This window comes from Ictidomys tridecemlineatus, chromosome 3, assembly GCF_052094955.1.
Source record: "Ictidomys tridecemlineatus isolate mIctTri1 chromosome 3, mIctTri1.hap1, whole genome shotgun sequence".
Lineage (NCBI taxonomy): Eukaryota > Metazoa > Chordata > Mammalia > Rodentia > Sciuridae > Ictidomys > Ictidomys tridecemlineatus.
The window spans coordinates 211,860,482-211,887,917 of NC_135479.1; the positions used below are offsets into that span (position 1 = coordinate 211,860,482).

The window sequence follows — 27,436 nt, forward strand, 5'->3', positions numbered from 1 at the left end:
AGTCCCACAAAAGTGCTGGAGATGCCCTCTGCCCAGTGTCCATCCACCCCTCCTTTCATAAATGAATATAGGCCAAGGTCATGATGACCGTGTGCTGGCCACACATGGCCTAGAGACCCTGACGGTGAGGAGTGACCTGGTCACGGGACGCCAGCAGGACTGAGGTTGACATACTCCCCTCTGGTCCCCCTCCTCCACAGAAACGTCAGAGCCACCACTTTAGCTTAGTGCCTGTCTTTGAGGGTGTGATGGTTTGGATGTGGAATGTCCGCCAAAGTCTCCTGTCCAGAGACGGGGTTTGGGGGATGTGGTTGGATCAGGAGGGCAAATCCCTTGGTGGCTGGACAGACCACTGGGTGGGGGACCTAGTTGGATGATATCTATCTCTCTCTCTCTCTCTCTCTCTCTCTCTCTCTCTCTCTCCAGGCTGCCTGAAACTGGGCGGCTTTCCCCCACCACAGCCTTCTGCCATAATGCTCTGCCTCACTCGAGGCCTAAAGCCATGGAGCCTGCCGAGCGGGACCGCAACCTCTGAAACCACGCGCCAACGTGACTGAGAGCCTCCTCTAAGTTGTTCTTGCCAGGTTTCTGGGTCACATGAACACCGCGTGAGAGGTACTTGCAGAGTGGCAGAGCTCTTCTTCCCATCTGAGAAGCTTGGGCCCCTGATGACTTAGGAGAACTAACAAAGAAGGATGAAAGGCTGTCGCTGTGACACCGTGGATGAGACTGAAGACATAGTAAGTGAAGTCGCTGAAGAGAAGGAATCTCGTGTGCTTCCACTGATAGGTGGAACCCCCCAAATACAAGTAATCTCAAGTAGAACAGCAGCTACCAGAGGCTGGGGAGGGCAGGCTGGGGGCGCTGCTAAATTAGATAACAAGAAGACTAAATCCTGGTGTCCTAGTGCACAGCAGCGCGAGCAGAGTTGGCAACAATTTACTGTACATTCCAAAATAGCTAGAGGGGAGGATATTGTATGTTCTCACCACAAAGAAAATGAGAAATGTTTAAAGCAATGGATATGCTAATTAGCCTTATTAGATAATTTCTCAATGCAAACATGTATCAAAACATCACATTGTGCCCCGTAAGTATGTATAATTATATGTCAACCAAACTCAAAACTTAAAAAAAAAGATGAATAGAAAGCTGATCCTAAACTACCCACATCCAGAAGGGATATGAGAAAGAGTAGACCTTCATGAATTTGTCCTTGAACTCAATCTTAGCTCAGGCAACAGATAATTAAGTGTACTTACGGATGTGTTAATCTAAACTCTATCCAGTCATTAGAAAATAATATTAAATGCCAGTCACAATAGGACTGCCTTTAAAAACATCACCCAAGGCGAGGGGATCATACCTCAAACAGCTACTCTAAAGTGACCAGGCAAATTTTCAAAAAAAAATTAATGATTTTATTTCTTTTTAATGTATTTCATTTTATTTATTTTTGGTACCAGGGATTGAACTCAGGGGCACTCAACCACTGAGCCCCATCCCAGCCCTATTTTGTATTTTATTTAGAGACAGGGTCTCACTGAGTTGCTTAGTACCTTGCTTTTGCAGAGGCTGGCTTTGAACTCACCAGCCTCCTGCCTCAGCCTCCTGAGCCACTGGGATTACAGGCTTGTGCCACTGTGCCAGCCAATGATTTTATTTTTTGACTTTCTTCCATTATTTAATCTCATGCCTTAATAGTGGGCACAAAATTTTCCAGGACAGCATGATTTTGACAATTCACCCTTGAAGCTTCTCATGTGCAGGTTTGCAGTGGTCTCCAAGCAGATCACGGTTACTCACAGGTAGACAGATAGTCACCTCCCAGGTGTTGGAATAGCCTACCTGGATGATGTCCTTTGGGGGGTGTCTTTCCAAGGACACTTTGTCATGAACTTGCATGGTCTGAGTGAAAACACCTGAGACTCGGGGGAGACAGAACCACACTCTACCTGCAGGAAGCATCTCTAGAGAACAGCCTGTATGCTTAGCAGATAACAAGTAAATCAAGTAACTCGGTACCTTTTGAGAATTTCCACACAATGGTGGGGACAGGATAACCCTCAGCCGAGCAATTGAGGATGACGGCCTTGCCATAGATCCCGTCCTGGTCCCGGGGCTGAACCACAAACTTGGGAGGAACTGAAAAGAGAAACATTGGCAGTCATTCAGACGAGACCACAACGGACTGAAGGCACGATTTACCACACTGCATGATTTCTATGAACATTCGAATGCAAAGAATGCTTTACGTATATGGGAAACAGAACTAGTGTCTGCAGTTGGAGACCAGTGAGAACCGCGATGTCGCGCTGGCCAGGTCTCCGTACATATCAGTGAGCCTCTGTGGACAGAGCTCTTGGTCCTCTTGTCTTGATTTTCGTACTAGGGAAAACTGGCCATTTAACCGTGGGAGGGAGGGCAGACCATGGGAACGGGCCTTCTGGTGTTGCTCTGTGCTCCTGGAGATCTTTAGGAATGTAGTCCATGGAAAATAGAACTGTAACCGCCATCTACAGGGACAAAATGGGTTTGCTCCTCCAGGAGTGAGAGTCAAGGGTAAGTATTCCCTTGGGTGTGAACTGTTCAGAACATCTGGTGTCTGCTTTTCCTAAAGCAGAAGACCTGGGTAATTAATAGGCACTGGCTGTGGGCAGCAGCGGGCACAGCATGGTACTGAACTTTCCCTGAACACCTCAGGGGGGCACGTGAGCCCTTATTCCTGATGTCAGCACTGTTCAGGGCCACGTAGGGCTATGGAGGCCAGCTCGAGTGAGTGCCACGAAGACTTCATTGTGTCCTTATAAAAATGGTGTATTAGGTGACTATTGATCTGGTGAATTTTGGGAGGCGCTGGAAAGATCCATCCCTAGCTAAAGTATGCCCCTGAGCTTCACATACAGCACACCTGCCAAGGGACAGGAAATGCCTCTGAGATAAACGATTGTGCTTCTATGGGTCTTTGAGGCTTTTCTTAAAGAGAAGGTACAAAGTCTTATAGAAGTGGCACCTGGCAGTGCCTACTCTGTGGGTGCCTCCCAGCAGACACAGAGCTCATCCTGGGACAGACTGTCAACCCGCAGGCAGGATGAGGTGAGAGGAGAGGGCTCCATCCACTGGGTATGGAACACCTGGCAGTGAGTGTTCTTCCCTCCATCCCACAGTCCTGCTGAGGCGAACTTGTCCACCTTGCAACGACCACAATTCTCCATCGTGAGACAGAAACACGGGCCTCTGTGCTGCTGACTGATAGGAGTTCCAGCTCTCACATCATTGACTCGGGAGAGGGTCAGGATCTAAGTCAGCTGGGCTCAGAAGTAGGTCAGAGTGACGAGAGTCACGTGAAGACCATTTGGCCGAAAATAACCAAGGGGGGAACTAAATCAAGACACAAGAACCAACTCATGGCTATGCTTTGGGAGAGAGAGAGAACAAAAAAATGCTTGAAACTTTCTAGCACAGCTTTTCGAAGAAAGCATTGCGCTTAGATTGACACAGACAACCATGGCTCGGGGCACACAGCCAGGAGGAACCTGCACCTTGGCCTTCAGTTCTGCCACCTCTTGTGCAAGTTATAAAATGTCTGCTGGCCTCAATTTCCTTATATGCAAATTAGGGATAATTGCAGCAGCCATTTCATAGAATTGTTTTGAGGATCAGATGAGTTAAGATTAGGAAAGTTCTTAGAACAGTCGTTGGTAGATTCAGAGTGAGGTCGAAATGCTAGTTCATTTAGTAAATATAGGTATGTCCAGCTTTGACACATCCTTAATGAACAAAGTTCCCAACTCGCCAATTAAATAAGTAATTTACACAGTCAATAGGTCTCTGGCATATTGCTTAACTAGTGAGCAATTTTGCTTCATGTAGATGATAGTCGGAGACAAATACATTCAATAAAATGTAAATATATTTACAATAAGATAACAAAAGGTGACTTCCTTGTTGTAAAGAAAATATTTCTAGGAAATAGGATAGAGATTATACAGAGAAAATTTTCTAATTAAAATCATCCACTAACCTCAAGGGTGGATGACAAATTTTAAAACATGGTTCTAGAATAATTCTCTCCAGGATGGAAGGCAGACCTGCAGTTTCCTTCATCCTGTCTGTCATGGACAGGATAATTATGATCCATCCATGATCCCTCCCTCAGTTTGGCTCTAATCCATAGAAAAGATTCTAAAACTCATCAAAGAGTTCTCTGTGGGAAATAGTCATTAATAAACTATAAGTATAAAGAAATACAGATGAAAATGGTCACTAAATTGGTAGAATATCTGGAAACCACTCCATTAGGAGTAGCTGGGAGTTCGTCTGTGAACCCCTTTGCTCTCAGACTGAAATTCTGTCTTCAGACACAACAAGCTCCATGTTCACATGAAAGCCTAATAAAGTAATAAATGGGCCTCCGAATCGTTACTGCAAGGAGAATAATCCACAGCTGAATTATCAGTTCATGTATCATGCCACTTGAGATCATGTTGAGGAAAATAAACTAAGTGCCTGAATAAGCCACATTCTGACCCTCTCCATAAAGGAAAAGAGGGCTCTCTAGGTGATCTTCCTTGCCTTTAAAAGTTGACAGAAGACTGTCAGAACCTACATCGTGTCTCTTCCTGTACTAGCAGTTATGTTGATTCCTTTCAATAAAATGAACTTACAACAAGAATTCTGAGCTTGGAATCATCTAGGTTCTCCCACTGAGCCAACCTGAGACCAGATGCACTCATATCACACGTCTGTAGGGACATTCTTGAGTTGAGTTTGCCTAGCAACAGGCAGTCTAGATAGATCCCTGGTAGCAGTCTGTGTTAGGTTGCTAAGTGTGTCTTCTTTGCCCACCCAGAGCCTAATGTGAATATAAAAGACACACAGTCCCTTGGGGGTTTTCTCTCTTAAAAAAAAAAAAAAAAAACTATCACCAGAAAAGATCGAAACTGTAGAGAAGAAAGGGTGTTTGATATGGAATCCATGGCATGCTCTTGTCTGCCCTAAGCCTCTAGAGATGCATGAAGTCTCCAATACTTTTCAAATAAACAGTAGGTTATTAAGAGCAGTGGAAATTTTTGTTAAAGAACTATTTCCTGAACCAGAAGGTTTTTTGGAGCTGCCCAGGAGTCCCCTCATAATAAATGGGACCATTTCTAAGTACCTAAATGTGCTTCACATCCTAGAAGTCATTTCCTTTGGCCCCTCCCAGCATTTTCTCCAGAACAACTCTTAATTCACTGACTCACGACAGAGGGGATCCCCTCCATCATCCTCCTGCTCCTCAAGTTTGCGTCTCCAACCCTATTCCCATCTTGCCAGCACACCTGGGCTCGTCCACCTACTCTCAGCATGGTGGCGGACAGACCACCAAATCCTCCAGACATTTCACAGGTACTTCAAACTCAGACCTACAAAATGGTACCTGCTCCTGTCACCACTATCAATCAAAGTCCCTAAGAAAGTAAGCTGAGACTTATCTTTCCAATGGCCCTCTTTCATCTCTTGTACCAGGTACTAATGATTCCTTCTTGAAAATGCACCACACATGTTCAAACTCCCTGCATCTCCACGTCCACATGCCAAGTCACAGTGGGTAGCCTGGGGGTGTGGTCAAGTACCACCCTCTGTCCACTGGCTTCAGCACCCTGGGATGGACAGCTCCCCACACTTGGCCAGGATCCTGCACAGCGGGCAGGAGTATCTCTCTCCACTCCCTTAGTCATTCTCTCAACTTCAGAAGTAAAATCCAGAAATGGTGGGAAACCACTGTTAATCAGGGAGGGCCAGGAGTTAGGGTAGAGACCCTGCCTCTCCATCCTCCAGTCCAGGGAAGCTCCCAGGTGAAACTGAGGCTGCTGGTCCCCAAACCCCATCTTGAGACTCATTGTCCTATTGATTCCTCTGAAGATTCTCAGCAGCAATGAGCCCCAACTTCCCACAGTAGCAATTAGCTCATTAATGCAAACTTTACTTAACCTTTCTCCTTTTCTTTTCCATTCTCTTACTGGGGGACCCGTGAATCATATCCTGAATAAGTAATCTGCAGCCAGTCTGCACCTCACGTTCTCCTCTCAGGAGAACTAAAGCTTGGACGAGGGCAGTATGGTCTCCTACCTGGTCTCAGCCTCCTACCTGTCTAGCTGCCAGACTGCTAACCTGAGTCTAGTCTCCACACAGGAGCCCAGAGGACCCTGCTGAGGCATCAATAGAACGATGGGATTGCCCTGCTTAAAGTCATCCTATGCCACACGTCCCCAAGAGGCACTGAAGCTCCTTCCTGCCATGTGTTTCTCCTAAGCCATCTTAAGTACCTTCACATTTCCCAGCACCCCTGTTTTCCCAAATGAGCAAACTGACAAGCATTCCACAATCCCAAAACTCTGCAGGCTGTTCCTGAAGTTTCAAGGGGGTCCTTTGATGAAGAGTGAGCCTGACGATGCCGAAGGTGAGGGTTGTTTAAAGTAGGGTGACCTTGAGCCTGACCTGGGGATGGCACTGGGGCAGTGTTTCTATTGTGGCTTCCAGGGGAGGAGTGATAGACGTAGGACAGGACAGGCACTTCTCTAGGCGCAGACTCTTTGCCTGTTTCATGAGTGGAATTCATGGCTCCTGGGTTGTACACCTCCAGAACACAGACGCAGGCTTCCCCGGCTGTAAACAGGGACAGGGCTTGGGTTCCACTGAGGGCAGAATGGCGGGAAGCCAGCTGGTGTGGCTGGAGGAAGGGGACGGTCAGTGCTGTGGTTCTTCATTGGAGGGAGCTCAGCCAGGACGGCAAGGGTCAGTCTAGATGAGATTGCATTTGACACGGGACACCAAACCCAGTGCTCTCCCATCACTCTGTGAGCCAATGACCTGGGCCCCCGCCTTCTGCCTTCACCTCCCCCTCTTACAGAACAGGGCACACAGGTCTCTCGCTGTCTTAGGAACACTCCGAACTCACTCCTGACTCAGGGTGTTTGTCCTTGTTGGTCCCTCTGCCTGGGACTCACTTCCTCGGATCCCTGGGACTCACTGCTGCACTGGGCTCTACTCAAAAATCTTGTCAGAAGAGCCACCCTGTCCATCATATCTGCAGGTCTACTTCTGTCCCTGTCCCTCTCAGTCACCCCACCCATGTGCTTTTACTGGCACATGTGGACACAGGCCCGGTGGGTGGGCCTGGGCACTGCCTCTTTCCTGCACTGGAAGCTGGGCTCCGTGGGTCAGGCCTTGGATGGTATCCCTACCCCCCAGAACAACATCTATTGTAAAATAACTGTATAATAAGTACTTGCTGAATGAGTGCAGGAAAGCGATGGTGTCGATATGACATCAGAAATTGGGCTAATAAACACAGCAATAGGACAGTGGCCTCACCTCATAGAAGTTTTGATTTTTTTCCTATCAACTGAGGGCTGACTGTAGCCTTTTGGACTGTGTGTGTGTTTCTCTGTGTGACAGCTCCCAACTCCAACTCCCAGAAACTACAGGCCAACATGAGAGGCAAAGCTCACGAGGACGTCAGCGTCCCAGCCAGCAGGCGCATGGTGTCTGAGCCTCCGCCCTTGGTGCAGAGCCATGAGGGGGAAGGGCCCCGGGCATGTGTGTCCTGCCACTAAGTCTAGCACGTCCTCTCAAAATGACTTCACTCATGCCAGGGTGGCCCAGCGGATGACATCACTGAGATCACTGGTCCCCTGTTACTGTGAGCCTTGAGGCCCGTACATGAGAGCTAAGGTGATTTTGCTCTTTGTTAGTTCTATTTCTCTTATGACAGCAGTTGATTTGTTTTAAATTAAATATTCATTAGTCTTCCTGGTGATCCAGTCTATTACAAATGTGCTGAGCTTTGTAATGTCCCAAGATTGGAAGACTGTGACCAGGAACAACTAGGTATGAGGCCCTGGATTCCACTTCTGGCACCCCCATTTATTCTACACCTCTGTCTGGGGTGCGACTCATTCCCAACTCCTGAAGTGTCTTCAGAAACGCTCTGCACTTGTCCTTGACTCCATCACCTCAACTTGGGCTCCTCCATGGCCTGTCCATGTGCTGTCCCCTCTGTCACGTTCCCAAGCTGTGGGGACGTGACTGGAAGAGAAGAAGAGGCAGAGGGAGGAGCAGGGAGGGAGTTACTGCCAAGCGCCCACTTTGTAGTAGGCACTGCGAGAACTGCATGTTCATGTCACCTAACCTCTCGCTGCCCCGTTAGGAGTCGTCTCATTTTATGATGAAGAAAATGGACATAAGGAGATGGCGAAGGGATTAACACAAGGTCACCAGCTAACATGTGTCCACATCTTGATGAGGATGAAGGAAGGAGCGGGGGAAAGAGGGACGGAGGGAGGGAAGTGTACGGGGTGGGCCTGCCCTCCGTCCTCTCGCCCGCCAGCCACAGTGCGCTGCTTCCACAACTGTCTCTCCCTACTCAAGATGCCTGGTCTGGGGGTCTCTGTGGTCTCCATCAGTCTTACTCAGGCAAGTATTTCTCCATGGCAAGGGGTAAAGGAGCTGCCTCTGAGCTGGGCGCAGCCTCTAAGTCTTTGTTGGTGCTCCGTGACCTCAGGCAAGAGGCCAAGGGCTTCTGACCTCCCTTCCCTCATTGATTAAACGGAGAGCGACTAGAGGGTTCTGCCATCCGCCTGGTGCTGCGGCCTTGACAACTGTAGTAGTTAAACTCTCACCGTCCCTATTTTACAGCCAAGGAGACTGAGGCTCTGGAAAGTTAAGTCAAGTTCCCAAAGTCAGATAGGAAACAAAGAAGCAGCAATTGGGCCTGGTCCTCTGGTGGCAAGGCCTCCCGTCGCCTCTGTGTGGCCTCCTCTCTCTGCGGGCACATCAGGGCCCCCACCAGGCGCTCTGTGACACTGATGTCTCTCTTATCAGAGTTCAGTTTGCCTTGTAATTAACAGCCTGTCGCTTTGAGACTCCCGGCCACCCTCACTGTGACAGGCCATTTCAAGGACCCCCCAGCTTCTCATCCTGTTTCCACGTCCTCCTAGCTAAAGCTCAGTCCCCAAACTTTAAAGCATCTAAGGCAGAAACATTTCTTTATTCCAGTTAAAGATTAAAGCACAACCCCTTGGAGGTCTTTGCTAAATTCCGGTTACTTCATGTGGATTGTGTTTCCTCAACCATCTCTGGGTTTTTTTTTTTCATGAATGAAATGAGAGGTTATGTCAAAGGTGAGGGCTCAGTTCCCCTCTGTGAGATGCAGTGCTCTTTCTGGAAACAGCAGAGGTAAACAGTGAGAGTCTTAATTTCACCTAACAACTCTACCTGATCTTCCTCAGTCTACGCCCTGCTAAAGCAGTGATAAAAATCAACAACCTGGACATCCAAAGTCGAAATTCTGCCTGGGCTGTGGCTACAGTTGTAAAGGGAGCTGTCACCTACAACAGGAGCTAACCACAGGGGCAAAAGCCCCCTGTCCCAATTATTGTGAACCAAGGGAAAAGGGTGTGGGGGACCAGGAAGACATCCATGCTTTGAAGTAACCCTCCCCCTGCCACCACAGGCCTGGCCAGCAGCTCAGGCAGGTTTATCATCAAATGTATCGACTGGTCAGCTGGTCATCAAGTACAGAAAAGAATCTTGCAAACCCTTCCCCTCCTGTCCTTCCTGGAGTTACAGCCTCAGCTGCAGCTCAGTTCTAGCCTCACCACTCCCCACGTGACCTGGAGAGCCCCCACGCTGCTCCTGGGTCTCACTTTACCTCAGTGTGTGACTCACCGTGCTATGGACCACAGAGTTTTTCTGTTAAAATCTCCTAACAGAGGCCCAAAACCTATCAACCTCTCTCTTAGGACACAGGCCTTTGTCATGTGAAGCCGAGTTGTCCTGCAGGGTCGTCCTTCTGCACAGAAGCACACCATCGCACACACACAGGTAAAGGAGTGCCTTCTCCTCTCTCCAGTTGACTGGCCCTGCAGCCCACCTTCCGGATGCTTCCTCTCCTCCCAGTCCTCACCCCTCCCCCACCTCCAGGAACCCACTTCATACATCCCCAGCCTAAGGAAGGCTACTCTCCTCCCTTTGTCGGGGCCTGAAGCTGATTACAGCCCTGTGGGATCTGTCACCTGTCTCTCTTGCTGTGGACTGGGAGCTCTTGATGAGAGCAAAGGTACTGTCATCATCTCAGTGATTGTCCCAGGGCCTGGCAGTTAGGAGGATGTGCTGAGTACCTTGTTGCTTAGTGATGAAATAAGGGGTAGATAGAGGAATAAAGAACAGGAAATGTAGTAATTTAAAGTACAAGAGAATATATTTCTAACTTCCTGTCGATGTTTTGAAGAGTTACAGCTCAGCTTTTTTTTTGTGTTCTTCCTTTTTTTCCCTTAGCAAGTAAAACACAAGAAAGTCACAGTGAAGTTTCTGAGAAAACAAAATAAGGATTATTACAGATAAAGACTTTACTGGAGAGTCAGGAGTATGCAGCAGTCCTTAGCCAGTTCGCTCATTTTAGCCACATCTTGCTCACCAAAATGAAAAGGGGGCCCAGGAAAGTGGCTTTGACCTTACTCACAGTTATTTAAAGGTGACTGGATTCTGAAGTCAGAATGGTACTATTGTGGACATGAGCCCCTGTGGTCACATCAGAGAGCTTAACTCCTTCATATCTGCTCTTTCTCTAAAAATAACTTGGTTATTCTAGGTTCTTTTAATTTCTGGATAAGTTTTAGAAAAGTTTTTGTAATTCCTATAACAAAGATTGCTGGGCTCCTGATTAGGGTTTTCCTATTTCTCAGCAGTCTTTACTGTATCTTATGCTAAATCTATCCCTAAATATCTGATATTTGGAAGAGTATATCTTCATTTCCCAATTGTTTTCACTAGTCTATGGAACCATCGTTGATTGGGGTATTGACTTTTCCTGTGGACTTGCTGCAGTTGCTTACTGTTATATAATACACATTTAGTAGACATCTTAATATTTTCTCTCTCCTCATCCTTACTAGGTCATTTTTGTGCCTTTCTTTACAAATGTTATAAATTAGATTTATTTTTCTTGCCTAAGGGCAAAGGGTATGACCTCTAGTATAACAGTAGAAGTGTGAAGGCAAAGTCCTCCACACTTATTCCCAATCACAGGGCTAAAGAGCACTAAACGCTAGCCATTTGTCACAGGTGCCTTCCAGTATCTGGTGCTATGACTTGTTTGTGAGAGGGTTTTTTAAATCAGGGATGGATGTTGAACAATGAATTATTCCTTTCCTGTGAGAAAGACTACCTCCCCCTGATATATTATTCATTTGCTTACTGCTAATTCAATATACTGATATTTTGTTAAATAGTTTTGCATTCATACTCATGAGAAATAATAGTTCACATTTGTCTCTGTGTAATATCTTTATCAAATTATTATTTTAGAATATACTATATCATAAACCAACTGGGGAACTGCTTCTTTCTCCTTTATTATGTAAGATAATTTTTGAAGTATGCTATTATCTTTCTCTTAAATGTTTATCATAATTTCCACACAAAGACTTTGGGTCTATAATTACTTTGGAAACTTTTTGATAAAAAGCTCAGTTCCTATGATAGATGTATGCCATTCATGTTTCCCTTTTATCTTGTGTCAATCGGGTCATTTCTTTCAAATCATTGAACATTTGATCTAACTTTTCAAATACTGTGACATAAAATTGTCAATAATAGCATATATATGTGTGTCTGTGTGTATATACAGAATACATATAAAGAAAGGCACAATATTAAGATGTCTACTATATGTGTATTATACACACAGACACACACACACACATACACACACATATATCTGCAGTGCTGGGAATTGACATCTAGGCCTGATCTATAATAGTTTGTTGTTATCTTTTTAACTAGTGTTTTTAGGGGTCATAGTGATATTTGTATCTATGTTTACTGTGAAAGCTGTAATAAGTTACAAGCAACTTATAGTTTCAAACATCACAAATTATTCTTATTGCTCAGTTCAAAATGTGTATTGCACAGTTGTTGGGTAAAATATTCTATAACTATCAATTATGTTATTTGATTTTCCTCCAATTACTGAGAAAGGCGTGTTGAGCTTTCTCCGTATCACTGACTACTTTGTCTCTTCAGTTCCATTAGAGTTCTCATCATGCATTTTGAATTGCCCTATATCAGATTTTGATGTTGTTAGTATCTGAATGTTCCCCAAAGTCTCATGTGTCAAATGAGACTTGTTCCCAGCTAGTGGCACTATTGGGAGATGTTGGAAACTTTAGAAAGGGGGGGGGCTAACGTGGGTCAATGCCTTAAAGTTTGCATCTTGCCCCTGGACTCTTCCTCCTGCTCTCTGCTTCCTGGCTCCCAGGAGGTGAGCCGCTATTCTCTGCCACAAACTTCCACAATGATGTACTGTCTCACCACAGGCTCAGATACCATGGAGTTAGCAACCACGGACGGAAAACTTTGAATCTGTAAGCCAAAAGAAATATCTCCTCCTTTAATTTTTTTTCTCCAGTATTTTCCCAAAGCCATCGAAAGCTGACCAACACAGAAAACTGGTACCAAGAAGCAGAGTGTTTGCTGTGATCACACCTAATTATGTGGTTTATAAGGCTTTGGAAATGGTTTGCAGAGGGAATTTTGGAAAGATTTAGAGATGTGGGCTACAAAACCTCTAGAATGTTGTAAAGTAGAATTTAGTGGACAATTCTAGAGTGAGTTTAGAAGACCATAATTCTTATAGGAATGCAGACAATAATGACTGTACTCATGAAGTTTCAGAAGAGAATGAGGACTCTGTTGGGAATTAAAGTAGAAGCCAGTTTGTCTTACAATATTGCAAATAACTTGTCCAAAATTTGACCATTCCCTGGGTCTTTATGAGAGGCTGAGTTTGAAGGTGATGAATTAATTAACTAGAGGAGGAAATTTCAAGGCAGCACTGAATTTAGGCAGAGGCATGGTTATTACTGGTTGTTCCTAGTCAGATTTACTGTGAGAATTGAGTGCAAAGTGTAGAGCAGAAAGATTTGAAAAATTTGCATACTGGTATCATGCCTGTTATGGTAAGGTAGGGCCAAGGGTAGCATTGCTAAGGAGATTAATGCCATTAAAAATAAACCAAGTAGTTTGCACCAGAAAAAGTACTAAAAATGCCCCAAAGGCATTTCAGTATTTGACTAGACCCCACCCATCACAGACTCCAGGGTATAAAACTCCTTTGAAAAGCTTTGTTTCAAGAAGAGAGCACCAAGGCACTCTGCTCACATAGGGCCACCTAAGAACTGGTTCCCCAGAATTCACTTCCCTCTGTTCAGGAGCCCAAATTCCAATGCAATAATGGTCCAAAACGACGTGGCTATAATACTGCAGTCAGAAGCAGGCCTGTCCACACGGTGGTGGTTTTGCAGGAATGAAGAGTTCAAGAAATGTGGGGTCATGGTAGCTTCCACCAAGATTTCAAAAGAAGGTCTGGGAGGCCAGTCATCATGGGACGGGGAAGAATTCCTGAAGACAGCCCCTGAGAGCATGCTGCATGAAGCTCTGAGAGTAAAATCAAAGTACAATGGAGACCCCAGGAAACTGGAGATCCAGGAACATGGAATGTCTGCCAAGGAAAGCCACAGGTAACGCGCAAAGCCAGGCCAAGAGAGAGCCGAGGAGGCACAACCAGCAAGGCCAGAGGGTGAAGCTGCTCAAGACGTTTGGAATCTACATCCAACTATCACCTGCCCCAGGTGCTGGAAATGTTTACCCTCCTGGACTGGGTTTTGTCCTTGTCCCATCCTTCCTTTCTAGCACGTGTCCCTTCGTTTGGGGATGGAATGTTTGCCCTGTCTCTGTCTCACCACTGAATGTTGAAAGCATGTAACTTGGTTTTGAGTTTTCAGGGATTTACAGCTAAGAGTTTGCTTTGAATCTCAGAGGAGACTTTGGACTTGGGCTTCTGAGCCATGCTGGAGCTGTTAAGATTTGGGGACTCCATGAGATGGAATAAATGCATCCGACATGTGCATGAGACTCTGGGGGCAGGGGTGGCATGTTATGGTTTGGGGCTAGAATGACTCCTAAAGGCTCAAGTGTTGCAGGCTTGGCCCCAGCTTGGCCCCAGTGCTACGGGGAGTGGTAGAAACTCTCAAGTGGGCCTAGGGGAAGGACGTGGGTCACTGAGGGCATGCTTTGGAAAAGTATATTTTGTCTCTGGGCATGTTCCTCTCTCTTTCCTGTCCCTGGCCTCTATGAGGCAAGCAGCTTTGCTCCGCCATTCCCTTCCACCATGATGTCCTCCCTCACCACAGAACCCAAACAATGGAGACCGCTGACCACAGACTGAAACCTCATAAACTGTGAGCCAAATAGATTTCTGTTCCTCTGTTCTGTTCCGCATTCTTCTCAGGTATTCTATCACAGAGACACAACACTAACCCAGATGTCTTCTCAGTGCATTGGCCAGGTGTCTTTGTAAGTGCCATTATTTGTTCATGCTAATATTCCCCATCCTTAGATGTATTTTGCCTAATATTGACACATCTCATCAACATTTTTATGATTTAAATTTCATACCATTTCATTTTTAATCTATTTGTGCCATTATATTTAAACCGTGTTTGCATTAGGCAGCATGTATTTGCATCTTACTTTTTGAATCACTCTGTGAATTTAGTTTGTGTATTTAGTCCACTTGTTCTTAAATAGTAATATGATTTTAAGTTTACCCTCTACCTTTTCATCCATTGTTCCTGTCCTCCTTGTTACTTTTCATCTCTTTTCCTACCTTCATTTCTGGTTAGTTATATATGTTTTATCTCTTCTGTTGGAATAATGATTGTAACCCTTTGTTTCATTTTTTGATTAATTTCTCTGGAGTTTACATTCTACATATTAACTCTCCAGGTCTATATTCAAATAACACTGTTCTACTTCATGTATAATCTGTAAAAACCCTTACAATAGTACAACTCCATATTCTTCTTGTCATTCTTTGTGCCATTGTTGTTGTACATTTTATTTTTAAATGTTATAAATCGCATGATAAATGATAAACTGTTATTATTGTTTACACATGTAAATTTGTGTGTGTGTGTGTGTGTGTGTGTGTGTGTGTGTGTGTATGGTGCTAGGGATTGAACCCAAGGCCACGTGCATGTCAGGCAAGTGCTCTCCAACACTGAGCTATGGACCCATCCCTTTTTATTTTATTTTTATTTTGAGACAGGTCTCACTAAATTGCTGAGGGTCTCACTAAGTTGCCTACTCTGGCCCTGAACTTTGATCCTCCTGCCTCAGTCTCCAAGTCACTGGGATTAGAGCTGTGAGCCATAATGCCAAGCTCCCTAAATATCTTTAAAAGAAAATAAAATGCAAATAAAGGGTCTTTTATATTCAGCAACAAGTCTGTCATACCCAGGGGACTTCCTTTCTCATGTAGATCAAAGTTTCCATCTGAAATCACTTTCTTTTAATTTGACAAAAATTCTTTAATATGTATTATAGGCAAAACTTGTTAGCAATTAATTATCTCTACTTTTGTCTGAATGTCTTCATTTCATCTTCATTTCTGAAGTGCATATGAATATATTTTGCTAGTTACAAAACGTTGGTTAACAAGTTTTCTGCCCCTGCCCTTTTAAGACATTAAAGACACTGTTCCATTTGCCCCTGGCTTGCATTTTTGCTGACAAGTTATCTGAAGTTTTCTCAATTCATTCCCCTGTCCATGATGAATATAATTTCTCTGAGTGCTTTTTAATATTTTTTCTTTACCATTTGTTTTTGACAATTTGATTATGATATGCCATGGTCTAGCTTTCTCTGTGCTTTTACTTCTTGGGTTTTACTAATCTTTGTGATGTGCAGATGTATGTTTTCATCACATTTGGAAGCTTTTCAACAGGGTTTTCAAATATATTTTCCCTGCCCTTCCTCTTAAACTCTAATTCCATATATATATATGATATTGCCCCCCATTCACCAAAATATTGTATAACATTTCTCAGTCTTTTATATCTTTGTGCAGAAATGTAGATATTTTCTTTTGCCCTCTTTTCAAATTCAGGAATCTTGGGCTGCGCATTCAGCCTCCCATGAAGTATACCCAGAGAGCTTCAGGTATTGTATTTTTCAGATCTAGAATTTCTTTTGGTCTTTTTAAAAGTATTTCCCATTTCTCTCCTTCTATTCCCTAATTTTTCACTCACTGAATCCTGGAAAATAGTTATGATAGCTGCTTTCAGACTTTGCCTGCTAATTCCAACATCTGCTGCATCTATTAGAATGCTTATTTTAATGCTTATGCTTCACATTTTCTTGCTTCTTCACAGATTCAATAATAATATTCTGTTACATTCAGGTCATTTGTGGATATACTACGCTCTTGGCAGTCTGGATCATTTGTTTGTTTGGTTTGGTTTTTGATTGTTGAATATTGTTCTTACTGACAATTAAGGGTCAGGAGAAGTTCCCCAGCCTGTTAAGTATCTCTCTGGGTTTTGTAGGGCCGGCCTACAGTAGCCCTCATCCCAGAGGTGGATTAGCCCTACTCTTAGCACGTGGCCTTTCTGAGATTTCAACTGAGTTCCACATGGGTCCCCTGTTCTGACTAGCAGGAATCAGAATTCCAACATTTCCAAGCACTGTGTGACCTCTGCTGGATTTCAGGGAGTCATCTGCTCTGTGGAACAGGGCGTTCAGTTAATACTGTAAAGGGGCCCCGTGTGGACTTCTAGAGGACTTTCTCTGAACAGCTCCCTAATCTCCAGTACCTCCCCGGTGACGTCCAGTCTCCTCGGGAGCTCTGAATTTCTGCTTCTCTTGTCCCTACCGAGCAAGTCCTCAGCTGTCTCTTGGGGCTCTGCATCCCTCTGCCACATTTTGGAAAATGACCCAAGCAAAATCCAGGAGCCCGGCTCTTCAGTTCCCTCCCAGGGACCACAGCCTGGGCTGCCTGCTGCGCTGCCAGAAAACCTTCTTCCTATATCTGTGTGCCATTTTATAGTTGTTCAGGATAGAAGACCACGCCATGGTGGGCACCCTCCACTGGTGCAGACTCCAGTCCACTGACCAAGGATCCTGCCCTGGAACTGACCCCTCCCGCTCTGGCTTTCTCCCACAAGCCTCTAAGCAGCTGTGGAATATCCAGTCTTGAACATGGCAGGGTCCCCCTCCCACGTCCATGTCCAACTTCTCCATTTTTAGGCTTCCTGTCAGCAAAACCCCTGAGAGTGTAGAAACCCTTGCATGGTTTTGTATCCCTCCATACTGACACCTTTCTTTTCCTGAGCGCCTCCCCTTGGGCGCTCCCTGCATCCACGCTGCTCCTGAAGGTCACAGACTGCATCCATCATCCCAAACCACCTCCCAAACCAACGCCCAGTCTTGGTTTTGCTGTTTTTCTCCTTTTTGCAGGATCGGATACAAGAAAGTACCCTTCTTTCTTGATGTATTTCCCGTTTGGCTCCCAGGGCCCCCAGTCCCCTGGATTTCCTCCATGGCCTTCTCAGTTTCTTGCTGATTCCTCCAACCCCCATTTGGAGCTCTGAGTCCTGGAGCTGGCCAGGCCTGGCCCCTCTGGCTTCTCCCCACGTCAGAACTGCTCTGCCCCGCGGCTTCCCCACGGTGGCGGTGGCGGAGCGGGCTTCCCCCACCTGGCTGTGAGGCAGACAGTGCGCTTCCACTGCGGACGCCCCTTTCTCTCTCTGCGACATTCACTCTGTGAGCACGTTTCCTGTGTCACCTCCGCACACCGTGAGCTCAGGGGCCTCTCATTACTGTCTTCCTCCCCCTCCCCCCGTCATCCCGGGCACTTTCATCTGGCCTGTGCTGCTGAAATAGCCTCTTAACTATTCTCCTTGCCTCTGGCCCAGGCCATTTTTCACACAGCTGCTAGTGTGATAATTAAAAAGATAAATCAGGCTATGTCACACCAGAGTTAGAGTCACCACTGGCCCACGTAGGAAAAGGTGGACTTCCAAATTAACTGCCAATTCAGATTGGGACACAATCAACTGGGATTTTACAAACCATTGATACCTGGTCACCACTTCCAAAGATGGTTATTTAATTAGTATGGGTTGCAGCTTGGAAATCAGGACTTCTTTAGAGCTCCCCATGCAATTCCAATGTGTGGCGAAGTTGAGGATCACTAATTGGTCTATCATCCTAAGGGAAAGGGGACAGTAAACACCAAGACCTGCAGGTTGCTTTCCTGTTCTAAACGCCTCGCCTTGTGCAGGGAGCAGGAAAGCAAACCTGGGCCAGAATGTCCAAGAGCATATGACCTTACAGGTCGCTGGCTTTCTCTCGTGCGTGCCAGGCACCAGGGCAAGCTGGAGCTTTGTGAGAAAGCTACTTTCTTGCCTGTACACCAGGACAGCTGCTCCGTGGGATGCTGCTCATCCAAACAAACTAAGCAGGCTAACGTGGACGATGTCACTGCTTCTGCAGCCTGAGATGTAAAACCCCTGAGCTGGACTGGGCACAGGGCTGAGAGCGCTGTGGACAGGACGTGTGCCACTGGTCAGACCAACTGACGCTGGAGAAACGCCGTGTGGGAGGGGAGGCCCTGCTGTGGAAGCACCGGGAAGCATGGAGGTGCCATCTGTCACCTGTCCCCACTGAGCTACTCCTGGGGCAGTCACTGACCCCTGGTAAGCTTTCCCCAATAAACCCTATGTCCCCCAGGCCATCTCCAGGCACTTTCTGTGGCCTTTCCACAACCTACCCCACTGCCCTGGCACAAATGGGTCATGAACATGGAAATTGGCAACTTGGAAAAATAAAATAAAAAGAATAAGTTCCCAGACACCTGGGAGAGGGATCTACTCCCAAAGGTGGTCACTTAGTGGGTCTGAGCGGGGACCAGAAAACACGCATCTGTGTTTCCTTTACTCTCCCAGGAGATCCCACAGTGCAGTCCAGCTGAGAGCCACCGCCCCCAGTGGCTTGTCCCTACTGGTTTCCCCAGTGACACGGATCTGTTGGTGAGCATGCTTCCTCTCAGGCCCTTCACTGTACATTCACAGAAGCTCATTCTGAAGAGCAACTGCAAGAAGCCTGAGATCAGCCAAATTCTCCCAAACAGCAAGGCTCAGTTCAGACCACCTGACCACGGTCGTGGTCCAAATATCGGGCTGCCTTTCCTCCGAGGGATAGCAATACGAAGAACGTCCCGTACATTTTGATCTGTCATTTTTGTTCCCTGACCTGGATCCTTCAGAGCAGATTACAGTGAAGACAGGCTGATGCGCAGTTTTGCCCTTCACAACGGTCCAGAGTCAGTCCTGCTCCTAGGAAAATGCGTGGGAAACAGAGACGTCGTTGGATCCCATTTGTATTCATATTCAAAAAGTGGAGAAAAAAACCAAGCACCCAGTTCTCACAAGGATACGTGGAAGGTGGAAAGAGAGAGTGCCTTGGGTATCCTTAACCCATCTCTCACTGGAGGTCAGTGTCTACTCTTCCACTCTGGGAAATGCTGGGGAATACCACGTTGGTTTCTTCACAGGAGGAAAGGAGGTGGGAAGGGCAAGGCTTGCCCGTCGGACAGGAAGGAGTGCCGTGGAGGGATGAGGGTGAGGACCAAGGAAGGACGGGACACACCACTCAGGGAAGAGTGTGCTCAGGACTCTGGATGATCCTGACCGTAACGGACATCACCTCCCACCAATCACACAAAGGGAAATTTTAAATGCAGATGTCAACATCGATGTAAGCCTCTAACGTCATCCAGTTACCCTTGCAATGTGGATGGATGCTGCACTCCTGAAGGATCACTCATGCCCGACAAGCACCCAGAAACCAGCAGCTTGATTCACAGACACAGCACATGCTTCTTGAGACGTTGGTGTTGAGGAAAGATGAAATAAAACCTGTGCTTACACTTTAGATGTATTAAGACCACTTTTTACAAGTTACAGGAGGCTGTTTTAATTTTTTCCATAAATACAACCACATTCTGCATAATTTTAAAAATGTTGCAACAGTTTCCCCAAATAATGATAGACTTACTGGCAAATAGAAGAGAGGGGCAAGGAAACCACATTTCTAAAATTAAATGGATATTATTTGTAGCCACTATTTTAGAGCTCTTTAGAAAAACTGTTTTACTTTTAAAAGCTATTTATCTAAAACAGTAAAAAGTATTAGAATAAAATAAAGGCAAGGGCTAATAGACTTTGGTTTTCAAAAATAAGGCTGAGTTAGGTGGGAGCCCTGTTTCATGAATGAAACCCCACGACCCCATGACCCCCACATTTCCAAGAACACATTGGTTAGCTGCCGTCATCTGTAGCACCAGATTTGCAGTAACTGAAACCATTACTTGGAATTTGGGGGAATTCCTGGTTGATTTTTATATTGTTTCTTAAGGGAGAAGAATGCATTTCTATGAATCCTTGTTCTTTTCACACATGTCAGGCCCCACCCTCTCGGAGCACGGCTGATCCTGCTGGCCTGGGTCCCGGGCACCCCTCTGCCTACCTCTCACAATCAGCTGGCTCTGGTGCTCCACGGCCGCCGCCTCGTTCCGGGCTATGCAGGTGTAATTGCCGTTGTGCAGGAGGGAGAGGTTGGAGATCCTCAGGGAGCTGGTGAAGTCGATGTTGTCGATGGTCACCCCCAGGCTGGCTGGGATGGGCCGGCCGTCCTTCTGCCAGGTGATGGTGATGGGTAGGTCCCCTGAGACCACAACACACGGGATGAAGACCCGCTGCCCGATGGAGAATCTTGGAAACTCAAAGGGTTGGATGAAAGGTGGAACTGGAAGAAAAAGGAAAAAGAAAAACATACTAGAGGAAGACAAAGGAGCAGTGTCTCTATCCCACATTCTCTGCTCCGTCAACGCCCTGCCTGACACTGCAGGAGTGACCCAGCTGTGACACAGCACAGAAGTGGTCAACTCCACAGGAGCCGAACCCAAGCTCTGTTTGTTTGGAGTTTTAGATCATTCCAAATGAAAAGGAGACCTTGATTTGCACCCAATACCTATGATTTACCTAATTTAATAACCATACCTAATTATAAATAAAACATTCTAGGTAGAACACTGGAGTGCAAATACTGTGAAAGATGGGTATGGGTTTGGTTTTTTTTCCTAAGCTTTTAAAAATGATGGATGCAGGTCTGGTGTGGTGGCTCACACCTGTCATTCCAGTGGCTCTAGAGGCTTAAGCAGGAGGATCAGGAGTTCAAAGCCAGCCTCAGCTATGGCAAGGTGCTAAGCAGCTCAGTGAGACCCTGTCTCTAAATAAGTCCCAAAATTGGGCTGAGGATATGGCTCAGTGGTTGAGTGCCCCTGAGTACAATCCCCAGTACTCTCCTCCCGCAAAAAAATGATGAGTCCAGGTGAGACTTCTTTCCTGCTCTGCCATTAGTAGCATTATGGTGACTGCCCCCACCCTCCCACTGCACACCTTGCTGAAGAAACAGTTCTGTTCTGTGGCTGAAGTTGTTTTCTATGCCCAACTGACAGCGACTGTGAGTTACAGACACGGGTTAGGAATCTCACATGCGCCTGAATTCCCCCTTCATTTCATGCATTCTGTGTGTGACCTTATATTACAAATGGGTCCAGGGGCTGGGGCTGTAGTTCAGTAGCAGAGCACTTGCCTAGCATGTGTGAGACACTGGGTTTGATCCTCAGCACCATATAAAAATAAATAAATTAAATAAAGGCACTGTATCCATCTACAACTACAATTTTATTTTATTTCATTTTTTTTTTAAAAGGAGTCCAAGGCAAGTCAGCTGGTTGTGGCAATGTATTGATCAGGAAAATAAGGTTCTAGCCTTCAGCCCAGCCAGCCACAGACTCAGCTAAACTCTGTCTGGGAAGCTCTGTTTTCCTTTAATTTCCCCAATAAACTCCTGCTTCTCTCTTCTGCTACGGGTCAGTCTTCCTAGACGACCTCACAGGACGCACATGGCATCACTGGTTAGAGTGCCCAGGGAGCCATGTTCAAACCCCACTGATTGACCAGCCACGGGCAAGATATTAATGAGCTACTACTCTTGGCTGTCTGAGGTCATTCACAGACTCATTTTGCAGATGAGGAAACTGAGATTCAATGATGTTAATTAGTCCTTGGACTTAGAACTAGTTGGCTGGTCCACGAGGGCTCGACACACGCCTATTTGGCAGAAATTGGTGCCTTCATTGTGGTTCTTTGTTGTGTTTTTTGCAAACATATTTTTTAAAGAAATAGTGTATGTAGGGGTTTGGAAATGACTAAGGGAACGAACTAAGATTCAGAAGCATGTGAAAACCTAAAATAAACCAGTTGCCATATAAAGCAAGGCTATTAAACAGCAAAATGCCTTCAGAGTTTGCTCATTAATCAATTACAGATCCTCCGTTACCAACTCAGGGGAGACATAGGAACCCAGCGAAATCTAATCACGCCCAGTTCATCTGGTCCAGGTGGGTGCTGGGCATACGGCAGACAGTGCGGTGTGCCAGTCTCTCCCCACAGCACTGTTGCTTTAAATCTTGTGCCAGGTAGTAGAATGTTTACTCTGTCTATAGTAATCATTAACAATTCATACACTTTCATTTTTTGGTACATGAAAAGCCCATTTCTTCTTTGGTTTCTGTGGGCAATAGCCTGGCTGTGCTCACACGGGCCTTCCCGTTGGCCTGGCCCGTTTTTCTTAGGTAGGACTGCATGGTTTTGAGTCCTGCTTCACCATTGATTGCAGTGTTCTACCCTTCCCTGAACCAGGAGGGTGGCCCGGCTCTGGGGAGACAGCAGGAGGGTGTCAGACTTGCTGCGTCTGAGGCCGATTCTCAGCACTGGTCTCACTCACAGGCCTTTAGGAGAGGACACCGCCCAGTGGGAGGGCCACTGGGCAGGGAAGCCTCCATTTCACCCAAGCTGGGAGGCTGCTGGGAGGGGAAGCCTCCATTTCTCCCTCAGTTACAACAGGAAGAAGGAATACAGAGGGACCTCTTTCCATGCCCCAAATCGAGAAAGAGAGGCAAGCCATTTTTCACCTATGTGACAACAGATAATATAGGGGATGTAGTGCCCATGATCGTCAAGTCCAAGAAGGTTCCCCACAACAGAGACTGATATGCAAAGGAGGAGGGACGGGTGCATGATGATCCAGGAACAGTGGGAAGAATCAATTAGTTACAGAGGAACTGTGTTAAAAACAAAACCCGAAACTAACCCCTACGCTATCCATGATTCCAAACAATAAGTTAAAAAAATTACAAGGAATATAATTACAGTTACATAAGTAAACTTCAGAAACTTAGCCTTAAAGCAACACTGCTGAGAACAGGAAGTGAGTCTCCAAAGCACAGAAAGCGAGGGTCAGCCAGCTGATGCTCCAGGTCTCCTGCCTGGCCCCCAGAGGGTGAGCCTTGCTTGGAGAACCTCATTTTTTCCTCATTCTTTCAAAATTGATTTTCATTTTAATTATTTGCACATATTAATTATACAAAATGAGTCTCTTTGAGCTTTTTCATACATATAGTGTCATTTGTCCTATCCCCCACCACCCTGACCCATCTGCCCCTCTACCACCCCTTTCCCCACCAAATGTCCCCATTCCCTTTCCACGTCCTGTTTTAAACCATTAGGACACTCTCCATTATGTAATTTCTCGGTCTAGAGTAGATGCAGAGACTTCAGGCACACTGACATGGGCTTAGTCAGAGGCCACCGTGGGCAAGATCACGCAGGTGAGAACCAGAAGAGTCACACCAGATGGGAGCCACAGTTCAGTTGGAAGCAACTGGGGAACACTCTGTACTGGCGCACGCTGCCTGATAGACAGTTTGGGCTTTTTTATTTCTATTTTTTTGGTAATTAATGCAAAGTCATAAGACACAATTAAGTTTGAATTATAGGTGATGGTTAATATATGAAAAGAAAAAAGATATATTTAAAAAATTAAAACATTCACAAAAAATGAGAACCTGTTAAAATAGCTAAAATTAAAAGTTGCATGATTTCACTTAGCATCATAGTCTCCAGATCTATCTGTTTCCGGGTAAAAGTCATAAAGTCATTCTTTTTATATGGCTGAGAAATATTCCACCATGTGTATATGCCACATTTTCTTTACTCATTCATCTGTTGAAGGGCAGCTAGGTTGTTTCCAGAGCTTAGTTATGTTTGCATAAATATGACAAATATACTCGTTGTCATGTGTAACTAAAAAGAACAAGTAAAAAAGAAAATTTGTGTTGCACGATCAAAGGATGGAGTACGAGGGAGACGCCACGTTCCCACAGTAACGTCACGGTCAGCTTTGCTCTGTGCTCCCCCACCGCGTTACGCTCATTGTCTCCAAGGAAAATCCAGTCTCTCCATCGTGATGTTGTCTGTCTTGCTTCAGCTGAGTCACCAGTGCCATACACAATGCTGGAAGTTTCCTAAAGGGTCCAAAATCTTACGTTTTGCATTCATGGAATATAAATTGGAGACAAAACAAAACCAAGAAATTAAGGAACTCCATGATTTGGGGAAAGCTGAGCCACACATTTGAGAGAACCTGGTTCCTTTTTGTGGCTCACTGTGGCCCTTATATGAGTCAATTCCCTGAATCCCACCATCGGTGAAGCCTCGTAATGCTACAGGAGCAGAAATTCTGAGTGTGACATGCCTCATTTTGACATAACCTTTCTACAAGTAGTATGTAAATATCCACTAAATGTCACTTTTTTCCAGGTTTGTGTATTTTGTAATGGGAGATCCTTTCTCTGAAGCAGCTCAGAACCACCAAATACTGCCCAATGCCAGTTTGGACTCATTCTTTCTAAACTCTTCATACGAGCATTAAATCAGGCTGCTCCATATCTGTGTCTTTTTCCTCAACAACTAACTGTATTTTTCATAAGGTGAGAAAAGATTTCAAAAAATTTTTCCCCAGGTAAGAGGTGTATGGCACACTGCAAAACGATGGCTAGAGTAATCAGCCAAGGGTCTTGATTCCATTTCTTAAACTCTCTGATCTTATTTCTTCACATGTAGGGATGATAATCACGTGCAGTGCCCGAGAGTGTTGGTGGACAGCTGTCCGTCACACTCCCGGCTCAGAGCCCCAGGTGGTGGACAGGGGGTGCTCAGGACTCTCCTCTTCCTCATCCCCTTTTGTCCCAGGGCCCGAGGCTCACTGGGAGGATGAAATATACACATGGATGTGGGCAGGTCCTGAGGCTCTGTTACCCAGCCATGTATAATTCCTCTATTCCGGCTTCTGTCTTCTCCTCTCTAGTGGAGATGTTGTCCTGTGAATCTCCACACAATTCTCAGGACGAGTGCCCTGGTCTCAGGACGAGTGCTCCTACTGTCGGGATGCATGTGCATGTTCCTGGTCTCTGGATGAGTGCTCCTGATCTTAGGAGAGTGCTCCTGGTCAGGACAAGTGCTCCTGGTCTCTGGATGAGTGTTCCTGGACTCTGGATGAGTGCTCCTGATCTTAGGATGAGTGCTCCTGGTCAGGACGAGTGCTCCTGGTCTCTGGATGAGTGTTCCTGGACTCTGGATGAGTGCTCCTGGTCAGGACGAGTGCTCCTGGTCTCTGGATGAGTGCTCCTGGTCAGGACGAGTGCCCCTGCTCTCAGACTGTCTGGAGGCTACGCCTGGAGCCACCACTCAGACATGGCAATAGATCTTTCATCTCCTCAACCCCTTTCTCACCCACCTCCCTTCTACTTCATGAGATCTTCCTCCCATTCTTTTGTAAGATTTCTTTTTTAACACCTCAATTGCTTCTTGAAGTATTGCATCTTTGAAACCTATATTTTTCCAAACTTTTTTCTTCTGATTCTGTTCATTACAGGAATTCAAGTCCCATGACCTGTTTCTCATAGTTCAGTCCCAACGGCACACCCACTTCAGATGCCCGATCCTCAGAGGACCTGCCCGGACCTGCCCAGGCAGAGAGCTGTGTACTGTCCCTGAAAGGCAAACTGGGGCTCCAATGCCACGAGGCCAGGGGCACCTTGCGCAGCACCTCCTGGCCTGTTTGCCTGGAAGACCACTTAGTTGTCCAACTCTGCTACTCTACAGCAGGCTTCAGCTCTCAAATTGTAGACAACCCACCCACAAGGGGACACTTCTCCACTCTGGACAAATCACACAACTAAACTTTCCCTTCATTCATTCCAAGGGTCTGTTTTCAAAACCTTGCTGTGAAATACATCATGTTTACACTTGGACGAGGACAGTGACTTATGTGCTTGACCGTTTCCTTAAGTAGGGCAACCCAGAGGGACAGGAGATGGGTTCAGTTTATCCTTCCTATTTCCCACACCTAGTGGAGAAAACAATGCTGTGCACATCTTAATTTTGAGGATGCCTTTACGTTTACACTGAAGGCCACCCTGAAGACGTGGGGAAGGACCTAAACAGGAGAACGAGGCTGACATTTCCAGGACACAACAGTGACAACCCTCCTCCTGGTGCTGCAGGCTGGGGAGATGGCATCAGCACCTGGCCTTGCTCATGTGACGGTGATATACATGCATACCAACCACGAATTGCCCCTGAGGTCGATGACTTTGGATCCACAGTGGTCAGACTGCTTCTGGCTCATCATGAATTAGGCTGATGGTCCTGGAGCTGTCCCTGCTCTAGGAGGAAGGCCCTGAGGCCGAGGTTCATGGGGATGTGATGAAGAAGTAAGGACATGGCTGGAGCCCACAGGTGCTAAAAGAAACAGGTTGTTTGCAGCAACCTGCACATCAGCTCGGCCTTCTGCTCCAAGTTCAGCATGCACTGATTAAATGATGGCCAGACATTGCTGAAGAGAGATCCTGCGGCAGGAGAGATCCCGCAGGCTGATCTCCCGCTCGGTCTGATGGGTGGGAAGGGCAGGGAGGGCAGACACACTGTCCCTGTAGGAAGGTCTAAGATTTCCTTAAAGAACGGTATTTGGGGCATACTTGCAACATCCCAAATCATGCCAAACAAAATAAAATGTTCCAAGTATCTATTTTTTCTCTGGGCATATATTAAATTACACATTTGAATTTCTGTGGCTGAATGGAGTAGGGTGTATTTAGAGAGAGTCGTGTTTTCTGAATTTTTCGAGACTTGCTCAAATGAGAAGAACGACTCAAATTTTAAGGCAAGAGTTACATGTGAAAATGGTAAGCCAAAGTTTGTAAAGATCATTTGGCACTGGCCACATTCTAAGTTATAAAAAAAAAAAAAAAAAACAGTTCCCAGGAACAGAAGTTTATCTGTATTTTCTCTGGTTTTAGAATTTCCTGAGTCACTGAGCTACCAGGACTTGGAGAAACTGAATGATGGTCCCGTGTGTGTGTGTGTGTGTGTGTGTGTGTGTGTGTGTGTGTGTGTAAGAGAGAGAGAGAGAGAGAGAGAGAGAGAGAGACAGAGAGAGAGCAGATACCACTCTGACACGTGGATTTCATTTCCTTTGCACATAAGCAAGCTGAGTTGCCGGATCATATGATCCTTCTCTTTTTAATTTTCTTGGGAAACTCCCACACTGTTCTCCGTAATGGCTATGCCAATTTGCATTCCCA

The 27,436-nt window shown here is 45.9% G+C and overlaps 1 protein-coding gene across 8 annotated transcripts in view; it reads right to left on the minus strand.

Annotated features, from left to right (window-relative positions):
* Dscam (DS cell adhesion molecule) overlaps positions 1-27,436 on the minus strand; it is a 660,878-nt gene that overhangs the window by 220,810 nt on the left and 412,632 nt on the right. For all 8 annotated transcript variants that reach the window (XM_021725291.2, XM_078044665.1, XM_078044664.1 and 5 more), the window contains exons 9-10: positions 20,413-20,691; positions 2,026-2,145 (exon numbers count right to left, since the gene is read on the minus strand). In XM_021725291.2, the coding sequence (XP_021580966.1) occupies positions 2,026-2,145; positions 20,413-20,691 (399 nt within the window). The remainder of the gene's footprint in view (positions 1-2,025; positions 2,146-20,412; positions 20,692-27,436) is intronic.